This window comes from Colobus angolensis, unplaced genomic scaffold, assembly GCF_000951035.1.
Source record: "Colobus angolensis palliatus isolate OR3802 unplaced genomic scaffold, Cang.pa_1.0 Scaffold385, whole genome shotgun sequence".
NCBI classification, from domain to species: Eukaryota; Metazoa; Chordata; class Mammalia; order Primates; family Cercopithecidae; genus Colobus; species Colobus angolensis.
Window position 1 is genome coordinate 1,065,972 of NW_012117210.1, and position 10,978 is coordinate 1,076,949.

The 10,978-nt window shown below is 39.2% G+C and overlaps 1 protein-coding gene across 1 annotated transcript in view; it reads right to left on the reverse strand.

Annotated features, from left to right (window-relative positions):
• Positions 1-8,541: 8,541 nt before the first annotated feature.
• CENPI (centromere protein I) overlaps positions 8,542-10,978 on the reverse strand; it is a 75,541-nt gene continuing 73,104 nt past the window's right edge. The window contains exons 21-22 of the mRNA XM_011954551.1: positions 10,609-10,650; positions 8,542-9,374 (exon numbers count right to left, since the gene is read on the reverse strand). Coding sequence (XP_011809941.1) covers positions 9,261-9,374; positions 10,609-10,650 — 156 coding nt within the window. The 3' untranslated portion in view covers positions 8,542-9,260. The remainder of the gene's footprint in view (positions 9,375-10,608; positions 10,651-10,978) is intronic.

Genomic DNA, 10,978 nt, shown 5'->3' on the forward strand with positions numbered 1-10,978 from the left:
CCGCGTCCCCCCAACACTAGTTATTGTCTGTCTTATGATCCTACAGGGTATGACGGTGTAGACCATTGTGGTTTTGATTTGAATTTACCTAATGACTCATAATGTTCAGCATTGTTCCATGTTCTTATTATCCATTCGCATATCTTCCTGGGGAGAAATATTCAGATCTTTGGGCCATTTTTTAATTGGGTCATCATTATTTATTTATATATTTGGAATAAAAGTTTTATCAGGTATATGATTTGCAAATATTTCCTCTCATTTTGTTTCCATCTCACTTAATGGTGTCATTTGAAGCACAAATGTTTTTGGCTACGATAAAGTTCATTTTTTTCTGTTATGTATGCCTTTGCTGTCATAGCTAAGATATCACTGCCCAACCCCATGTCACCCCATGTCACAGATATACTCCTATGTTTTATCTAAAAGTTTTATAAGGCCAGGCATAGTGGCACACACCTGTAATCCCAGCACTTTGAGAAGCTGAGGTGGGAGGACTGTTTGAGCCCAGGAGTTTGAGACCAGTCTGAGCCACAGACTCGGTTTCTACAAAAACTCAAAAATTTAGCCAGGCATGGTGGTGCATGCCTGTGGTCCCAGCTGCTCAGGAGGCTGAAGCAGGATTGCGTGAGCCTGGAAGGTCAAGGCTGCAATGAGCCGTGTTTGCACCACTGCCCTCCAGCCCAGGTGAGAGTGTCACCTTGTCTCCAAAAACAAAAAATAAAAAGTTTCCTGGTTTGGGGCTTTATATTTAGGTTTTTAAATCCATTTTAACTTTTACATATGGTGTGACACAGAGGCCCAACTGGATTCTTCTGCATGGAGATATTCAGTTGTCACAGTACCATAATGAAATACTGTAGCCTTTTCATTTAAAAACTTGTTTTATAATCTTTTCAAGTATTGTATCGTTCCAGTACAATGGGGGACTATTCTTCCCATTGAACTGTGTTGGCTCCTTGTGGAAAATCACATTGGCCCTAAATGTATGAGTTTCTTCCTCAACTCTCAATTTCATCGCATAGACCTATGTCTACCCTTAAGCCAGTATCACACTATCTTGATTAATACACCGTTGTGGTCTTTGAAATCGAGAAATGTGAGTTTTCCAAGTTTTTTCAATATTGTTTTGATTATTGAAATAATCTTGAAAAATATATTGTTCTGGGGTCGGTCCCTCAGTTCTATTTGAATTTTTGGTTCACCTTGTCAACTTCTGTAAAATGCCAGATGAGGTATCAAGAGACTGCATTGGAGGCCAGGTGCAGTGGCTCACATCTGTAATCCCAGAACTTTGGGAGTCTGAGACATGCAAACTGCTTGAGCCCAGGAGTTCAAGCCCAGTCTGGGCAACACGGCAAAACCCTGTCTTTACAAAAAATACAAAAACAAGCTGGGCATGATGGCACATGCCTGTAGTCCCAGCTACTTGGGAGGCTGAGGTGGGAGGCTTGTTTTTGCCCAGGCTGAGGATACAGTGAGGCATGACTGCACCACTGCACTCTACCCTGGGCAACGGAGCAAGACCCTATCTCCAAAAAAAAAAAAAAAAAAAGACCGCATTGGAAATGTAGATCAGTTTGGGGTGTATTGCTATCTTAACAATATTGTCTTCTAATCTATGAACATAGGATATATTTGCATTTATCAGATTGTCTACTAAAACAATGTTTTGATATGGTGTATGATATTAACTACCTTTTGGATGTTAAATCAACCTTGCATTCCTGGGATAAATCCCAGTTTGTCATGAAGTATAATCCTTTTTATGTAGTCCTGCATCTCTGAACAACAGTGCCATGTCCTGAGAAATGTGTTAAGTGATTTTATTGTATGAACATCATAGAGTATACTTACACAAGTCTATGGCATAGCCTATTACCCCTTGGCTACAAATATGAACAGCATGTTACTGTACTGAATAGAATACTGTAGGCAACTGAAACACAATGTATTTGTGTATCTAAACACAGAAAAAGTACAGTAAAAATACAATATAAAAGGTACAAAGCAGTACACCTCTATAGAGCACTTAACATGAATGAAATTTACAGGACTAGAAGTTGCTCTGGGTGAATCAGTGAGTGACTGTGAATGCCTAGGACATCACTGAACAATACTGTAGACCGAATAAACACTGTACACTTAGGCTAAATCTATAAAAAGCTTTTCTTCAATAAATTAGCCTTAGCTTACTGTAACTTTTTACTTTATATACTTAATATTTTTCACTTTTTTACTCTTTTGTAATAACACTTAGAACACACATTGCACAGCTGTACAAAATATTTTCTTTATATCTTTATTTTATAAGCTTTTTTCTAATTTTTCACTTTTTTTGTTAAAAATTAAGTCACAGAAGCACACATTAGGCTAGGCCAACACCAGGACAGGATCATCAATATCACTGTCTTCCACCTCCACATCTCATTCTACTGGAAGGTCTTCAGGGGCACTAACAAGCATGGAGCTGTCATCTCTGATGATAACAATGCTTTCTTCTGGAATAACTCCTGAAGGACCTGCCTGAGATTGTTTTACAGTTACCTTTTTAAAAGTAAGTATGAGTAGATGCTCCAAAATAATGATAAAAAGTACAGTAAATACATAAACCAGTGACACATTTATTCTCATCAAGTATTATCTACTGTACATAACTGTATATGCTGTTTTTATGTGAGTGGCAACACAGGTTTGTTTACACCAGCATCACCACAAACATGTAACACGTTGCACTATGACATCACTAGGTGATGGGAATTTTTCTGCTGCACTATAATCTTACGGGACCACCATGATACATGTTGTCAATCATCGATCAAAATGTTATGTGGTGGTACATGACTGTCTGTATATTGCCGGATTTGATTTGCTTATATTTCCTTGAGCTTGTGGGATGTGTAGATTGCTTTTCATCAAGTTTGGGGCATTATTAGCCATTATTTGCTTAAATATTTTTTCTGTCCCCTTCTCTCCTCTTCTGGTATTCCCATTATGAGCGTATTTGTGTCCCACATTTCTCAAAGGCTCCATTTATTTTTCTTCACTTTTTTCCAAGTCCAGAATTTCCATTTCTGTGTATAGAAATGGTGTATGTGTGTATTCTATACTTTATTGATATAGTCATTGTCATCATATCTCCCTTTAATTATTTAAACACAGTTTCTTTAATTTCTTTGAAGCTACTTATAATAGCTGCTTTGAAGTCATTGTTCACTAAGTTCAATATTGGGTCCTCATCAAGGTAATTTCTAGTCTTTTTTCCTGTGTATGAATCACATGTTCTTATTTCTTTGCACGTCTCATTTTTACTGCACTGAACACTTTAGGTACTACACTGTTGTAGCTCTGGATAATGATACTCTCTACTCGAGGATTTGTCGTTGTTGTTTGTTCACTTATTTGGTGATGTGGCTAGACTAATCCTGTGGAGTCCATTCCCCCAGTGTATAGCCTCTAATGACCCCATTTAGATTTTTTGTTAATTTGTTTTTATCCTTAAATCTGGCTTCCTAAGGGTCATCCTTAGGTCAGTACAGTTTAGCAGTCAGTCACTGATAGATCAGAAGTTGTGCTTAAGCCCCTTGAGTCAATAAGATTTTTTGTTATGTTTTGTTTTTGAGACAGTCTTGCTTTGTTGCCCAGGCTGGAGTGCAGTGGGCAATCTCGGCTCACTGCAACTTCCGCCTCCTGGGTTCAAGCAATTCTCCTGCCTCAGCCTCCCTAGTAGCTGGGATTACAGGCACACACCACCACGCTCAGCTAATTTTTGCATTTTTAGTAAAGATGGGGTTTCGCCATGTTAGCTAGGCTGGTCTCAAACTCCTGGCCTCAAGTGATCCACCTGCCTCAGCCTCCCAATGTGCTGGGATTACAGGCATGAGCCACCATGCCCGGCCCCAGTAAGGTTTCCATTCTTTACTGTTGGCTCTGTAGCTTGGAGACTGCTTTCACACTTCAGGGAGTTTATAATTTTGTCTCACATTTAGTCAGGAACTAATAGCAAAGCAATGCCTTCTTCAGTTGCTTCTGAGAGAATGCAGATTTATGTATGTGTACACTTTTCCATATCACCAAGTATGACCATGATTTTAGCAAGGCCTCCTTTGCTTTTTCCTGATCTCCCTTTTAAACCTCTGGCTTGTCTTCCTCTACAGGTATTGTACCATGCTGTTAGTCTCCACATATTGCTAACTGGTTATCCTATTCTTTTGGGCAATTCTTAGTCATAAGTTGCTCCACAGGCCAAATAAAGTCAGGCCTCTCAGGAAGGGCCAGGGTCTTGCCAGTTTTTAAGGCTTGCACTGACTCCCTCCCTTGGCAGAGCCTCTGTATTATGGAGCAGTATCTGGAGGAGATGGGAGTTCTACTTTGGACCATGCCCACTGGAATACTTCTTGCATAACAATAGCTCTTCTGCAACATGAATTTGGGTGGGAAAATGAGTGCAGTCTCTAGTTCAGTTGTTATGACCTCCACTATTATTGAGTTCTGTCAATTTTGAATAAATTGAGTTTCAATGTTGTGAATCTTCTGATCACTCTCCAGATACTTTGAATGATTGCCTTTGCTAATTTTAACCAATGAAACAGGTATTTCTCTGAGAAGAAGTTCCACTGAATTCTTCACAGTGCCACCCAGAGGTCCCCCACATTCCAATTTTCAATTGATTATGCAGAAAGCGGTAATCAAGTTTGGGAATTTAACTTAGTCCATGAAGCTGATTATAAGTACAAAAATGATTCATTTCTAATTTTTAAAAGCTGGAATTAATGGTTAATTTAAAAAAATTATATACTATGTTTAACCTTATTACCCCAGGTAACAGTAAGTTACATACAAACGGATGCAAGGGCAACATACAACGCAAAAAAATCAGTCCTGTTCAATTTCGTAGGTCTCATTATATCCAAGGCTGGAGTACTCATAAATGGCCAGGATGTCAGTCTATTAAATAGGTGCTCATTCATTCATACTTTTTGCATTTTGTCCAAAAAGGCTCAAGCAATCTGTTTGCCCATGAAGGTAAATTATAATAAATGCAAATTATCTCAGTAAGAATTACAGAGAATAACTTTTCTAGTAAACAATTCTACTATGCTAATAAAAGTTATGTGTGACACCACAGCCTTACTTTTCTTTCCAGAGTAACCCCAAGATCAAAAGGAAGGAGGAAGTATAATACAAAGGAAAAAAATGGGCTGGGTGCGGTGGCTCACGCCTGTAATCCCAGCACTTTGGGAGGCCAAGGCGGGCGGATCACAAGGTCATGAGATTGAGACCATCCTGGCCAACATGGTGGAACCCCATCTCTACTAAAAACACAAAAATTAGCTGGGTGTGGTGGCATGTGCCGGTAATCCCAGCTTTAGGAGGCTGAGGCAGGAGAATCACTTGAACCAGGGTCAGAGGTTGCAGTGAGCCGAGATCGTGCCACTGCACTCCAACCTGGTGACAGAGTAAGACTCCATTTCAAAAAAAAAAAAAAGGAAAAAAAGTTAGAACTCTAATAGCAACTTTAGTATTCTTTAATATTGAACATTAGGTCAATATTAATAATGTCACCAATTCTACACAAACACTGGGTAAAGAAAATACTTTTTTACAACTGCAATAATAAACCAAATTTTCCATTTCTTTTATCTTCTCGACATGTTTTGTACCAAAGCAAAATAGCTATTCTTTATTTAACTATTACGGTTTTTGCCATGAAGAATCTTCAAAAAATATTTTTTCAGATAACTATATTTGGCTTATTTGCACTGCCATATAATCTTAAGTGAGTTAAAAAAATAAAAAGTGGGCTGGGAGTGGTGGCTCATGCCTGTAATCCCAGCACTTCAGGAGGCCAAGATGGGTGAATCCCAAGGTCAAGAGATCAAGACCATCCTGGCCAACATGATGAAACCCCATCTCTACCAAAAATACAAAAATTAGCTGGGCATGGTGGCACGTGCCTGTAGTCCCAGCTACTCAGGAGGCTGAGGCAGGAGAATCGCTTGAACCCGGGAGGCAGAGGTTGCAGTAAGCTGAGATCACACTGCTGCACTCCAGCCTAGTGACAGAGTGAGACTCCATCTCAACAACAACAACAAAAACAAACAAACAAAAACAAGTTAAAAGAGAAATATGCACAAAATAAGGTATCCAGGTATATCTAAGTATTTTATTTTTGGGGAAAAAAGATACCCAGGGAATCATTATTGAACAAAAAGACAAACCTAAGGGAAAAATTATTTTTCATACATTTAAGTTTATAAAAGTTCTTTAATGATAAAATAATCAAATTCCTTCTCACAATGGAAAGTTCTACATGATCTTAAGGACCAAAATATCATGATTGAAAAGCAATATGGAAAGTTATTTGCAGTACAAACTATCACATTTACTTAAAAAAGCAGCCGAAGTTGCTTTTTTCCAGGTATACAGGCAACATTCCACACCATTCAATACTACCTTCCTTTTGTGAAACATTTTCTTCTGGTGGCTTCCAGAATACCAGCCTCCTGATTTTTCTTCTAGGTCACTGGTGGGTCCTTCTCAGTGTTTTGCTGGTTCCTCTTCTTCTCTGCTTCTCAATGCTGGCATACCTTAGGTCTCTGTCTTTTGCCACCTTCTCTTCTCTAGATGTACTAGGTGATCTCATCCAAAGTCATGGTTATTCCCTAATGACTCTCAAATTAATTTTCCAGTCCCAAATTGTACTCTGAAGTCCAGACTTGGATATCCGATTGCCTACACAGCATTTCCAATCTAACATAGCCAAAACAGAATTTGATTCCACATTCCTCCAAACCTGTCCCTTCTCCAGTACACTTCTCAGAATTTCAGAGTTCACCCAATTGACAGGTCAAAAATCTGAGTCATCCTTTACTCCTCTCCTTCTTCCTCCTCATATCCAAGCTATCAGCAGACATTATCTTCTCTATTTACAAAATAGAGTCTGAATCCAACCTCTAACCCCTCCCACCTCAACATTTATCACACTAGTCCAAAACTGTTACCTAGAACACTGTAATAACCTAACCAGTCTCTGCTTTTCTCTTTAATCTTCTTCACTCTAACCTTAGCATTGTAGCTCCATATTTCATAAAGGGAAATCAAATTATGTCACTCCTCTTCTCAATCGAATTGCTTCCCATTTACATATCCATGCCAGGCTATAAGGACCTGGCTTTCTTCCTTATGTCACTTCTTACCATTCTTCTCTCTTAATCACTATGCTGTAACCTTACTGGCCTCTTTGTTATTCCTCAAACATGCCAAGTAAGTTAACATTTTAGGGCCTTTTCACTTGTTTTTTACCTTTGTCCAGAATGCTCTTTCCCCAAATATTTATATAGTTCATAAGCTTCCTTCATTGGGGCCTCTGCATATGTCATCTCTTCAAACAGGCTTTCCTAAACCATCTTAGCTAAAGTTTCAACCCTCTCCACATTCTGTCCCAGTGGGATTCATCCCAGGATGCAACGATGGTTCAATATACACAAATCAGTAAACGTGATATATCATGTTAACAGAATGAAAGGCAAAAGCCGTATGATAATCTCAAAAGATGTAAAAAAAGCATTTGACAAAATTCAACACATTCTATCCCTATTCCCTGCCCTTTCTTTATAGCATTTGATATATGTTATTGTCTGTCTTCTCCACTGGAATGTAAACTCCATAAAAACAGGTACTTTGGGCTGGGTGCAATGGCTCACACCTCTAATCTCAACACTTTGGGAGGCCAAGGTGAGTGGATCACTTGAGATCAAGAGTTCGAGACCAGCCTGAGCAACATGACGGAACCCTGTCTCTACTAAAAATACAAAAATTAGCTGGGCATGGTGGCTGGCACCTGTAATCCCAGCTACTTGTGAGGCTGAGGCAGGAGAATCGCTTGAACCAGAAAGTAGAGGTTGCAGCGAGTCGAGATCATGCCACTGCACTCCAGCCTGGGCAACAGAGCGAGACTCCATCTCAAAAAACAAAAACAAAAACAAACCCCAAGTACTTTGTATTGGTCACAACTGTATAACCAGCACACAGAAGAGTACCTGGCACAGAGTAAGGAGCTCAATAAATATTTATTGAATCAATAAATGAGTCAATGGATGAATGGGATTTCTAGTCTGAACACCATCCAATAATATAGTTTATGGTTTTTTTTTTTAATGGGGGAAAAAAAAAGGAACCCCAAGTATGCATCCTTAAAGACAAAAATTAATTCAGCTTGATTCTTCTCAAATTGAGGTAAAATTTTTTTTTTTTTGAGACAGAGTCTCGCTCTGTCACCCAGGCCGGAGTGCAGTGGCACGATCTTGGCTCACTGCAACCTCTGCTTCCCAGGTTCTATTTTTAGCAGAGACGGGGTTTTACCATATTGGTCAGCCTCATCTCAAACTCCTGACCTCATGATCCACCCACTTTGGCCTCCCAAAGTGTTGGGATTACAGGCGTAAGCCACCATGCCCAGCAGGCAAAATTTTATAGTACATTTTCAGCAAGATATTCTAGCTATTATTAATTTTTTTTAAAACTACAGAATTCCTTCTAAAAGTAAAATTTCAGTTAGTTTATTTAGTCCTTAACACTTAAAAACTGAAGCTACAGACACACACACACACATATACATATACAATACACACAAACAAAATAGAGCAGTTCCATGAAATCAGACATATACAGGAATGTCTTGATTACCCAACAAATCCTCTTCCCTTCCTTCCCTCATCAAATTGCTATGATTGAAGGCCCAGGAAGTTACCAACTACTTAGGGCTTTTAGAGTCATACATGTCGCATCCTGTTAACTTGGTGCTTAGTGCTGTTGTTCATAGTAAGAGAAATGACAATATCCCCAGAGGCAGCAAAGTATTTTGCATGTTTATGCCTGTGAATTAACTGTCACCACATATTGCCTGCTGTCTTCCATCAATGCAGCTCATAGTACCCCAAAATGTGAAAAAATCCTACCACAAAATGGATGTGTCTTTTCATGTATAATTTGGTAGAAGGCAGAGCCTGATGATAAAGGGGTCCATTTTTCACTGGTAGGCTAAAAAAATTCTAAATCTTTAAAAATCAGTTAGCCACACCAAGGCTCTCCTAAGCCATGAACAGAAGGCCAGTCTGAGTACTCCTTGAGGATGGCAATCTGTTAGTGAAATGAAAATGGGAACTCAAGATGAGTCATTTTGCTCTAGCAATGAGAAGGGAGTTTTGTCCAGTATGCTCAGTTTATGTCAACATTCATTTAATATTGATTGTTGTAGTTTATGCCCTCTGCTCTGGGAACGGAAGATGATGAACACTACTTCTTATAAAAAGTTTCAAGCCTTGTAACCCCTGTGAAAATAAATAGTCCAAATACCAGCTCCATTTCTTTCCCTGCAGGCACAGAGAAAGGAAAATTACTTATCAAATATTTTACTATGCTTTTTCTCTATTTCCTCCTCTTTCCCTAGGAAGAGTTTGCAGCATCCTGCATGCACATATCAAAATTAGTTCCAGGGGAAAATGAGCTCAGTCACTAAGTAACATTTAAACCAGAAAGTACCCAATTCCAAGGGCTAAACATCCATTTTATTATGTTGGCAAAAAAATTTAAGTACTATGCAATGGAAATGTGTCATCATTCTCACACTCTAGGAGATAACATAGGAGCCGATATTATTACATTACTGCCTATATTAAATATGTAAATAGCAGTTTTTGATAATGAGATAATTATATATGGTTTATTTTTTTATTTTTTGAGATAGGGTTTTGCTCTGTTTGTTGCCCAAGCTGGAATGCAGCAGTGATCACAGCTCGCTGTAGCCTCGACTTCCCAGCCTCAAGCAATCCTCCTGCCTCAGCCTCCCGAGTAGCTGGGACCACAGGCATAAGCCATTATGCCTGGCTAATTTTTTAAAATTTTAGTACAGGCATGGTCTTGCTACATTCCCCAGGATGATCTCAAATTCCAGGACTCCAGGTGCTGGGGCTCATGTCCGTAATCCCAGCACTTTGGGAGGCCAAGGCGTGTAGATCACTTGAGGTCAGGAGTTCGAGACCAGCTGGCCAACAGGGAGAAACATCTTCTCTACTGAAAAAACAAAAATTAGCCAGGCATGGTGGTACACACCTGTAATCCCAGCTTCTCCGGAGGCTGAGGCAGGAGAATCGCTTGAACCCGGGAGGCAGTGGTTGCAGTGAGCTGAGATTACACCACTGCACTCCAGCCTGGGGGACAGAGGTAAAACCCCATCAAAAAAAAAAAAAAAAAAAAAATCCAGGCCTCAAGGGATCCTCCTGCCTTGACCTCCCCAAGTGCTGGGATTGCAGGCATGAGCCACAATGCCCGGCCTATGTACAGTTTTGTTACACCAGTCTCATTACAGTCACACTTTATATATATGCAACTGTAACTATCAAGAGTTATATCCTAGATAAGACTAGAAAGAATAAGTGCCAATAAATTCACATTAAAGTCATTGGAATGAATTTGGAAGGCAAACACTTCATTCTGACTTTGTGGAGGCAGCAGGCTTAAGATTTGGAAACAAGGAAAGGCATAAATTCTCTTGATGAAATTAAGCTGTATAAAATCCCTCAACATGATGAAAGTAAATTTATTTACCTGAATAGAGCTCATGTTTACTGTCCTTTCTTCAGGGCTTTCCTTAAAAACAAACAAACAAAACAAAAAACAAAACAAAAAAGAAGTGGGGAGATATGGGGATAGAAATACTTGGTTAGTACAAATCATCAGAAAATTAAGATGGCACTTCACTTGCTCATTTGCAAAGTTCTATTCCTACCATCACTTTTGGATTCCTTTCAAATAACCATCAGCTTTAGGAAATAACATTTTAAAAATTATTGCTAAGTGAAAACTCCTAAACTATGTATAACAGAGCCCGCATTGCCAAGACAATCCTAAGTCAAAAGGACAAAGCTGGAGGCGTCACACTACCTGACTTCAAACTATACTACAAGGCTACAGTAAC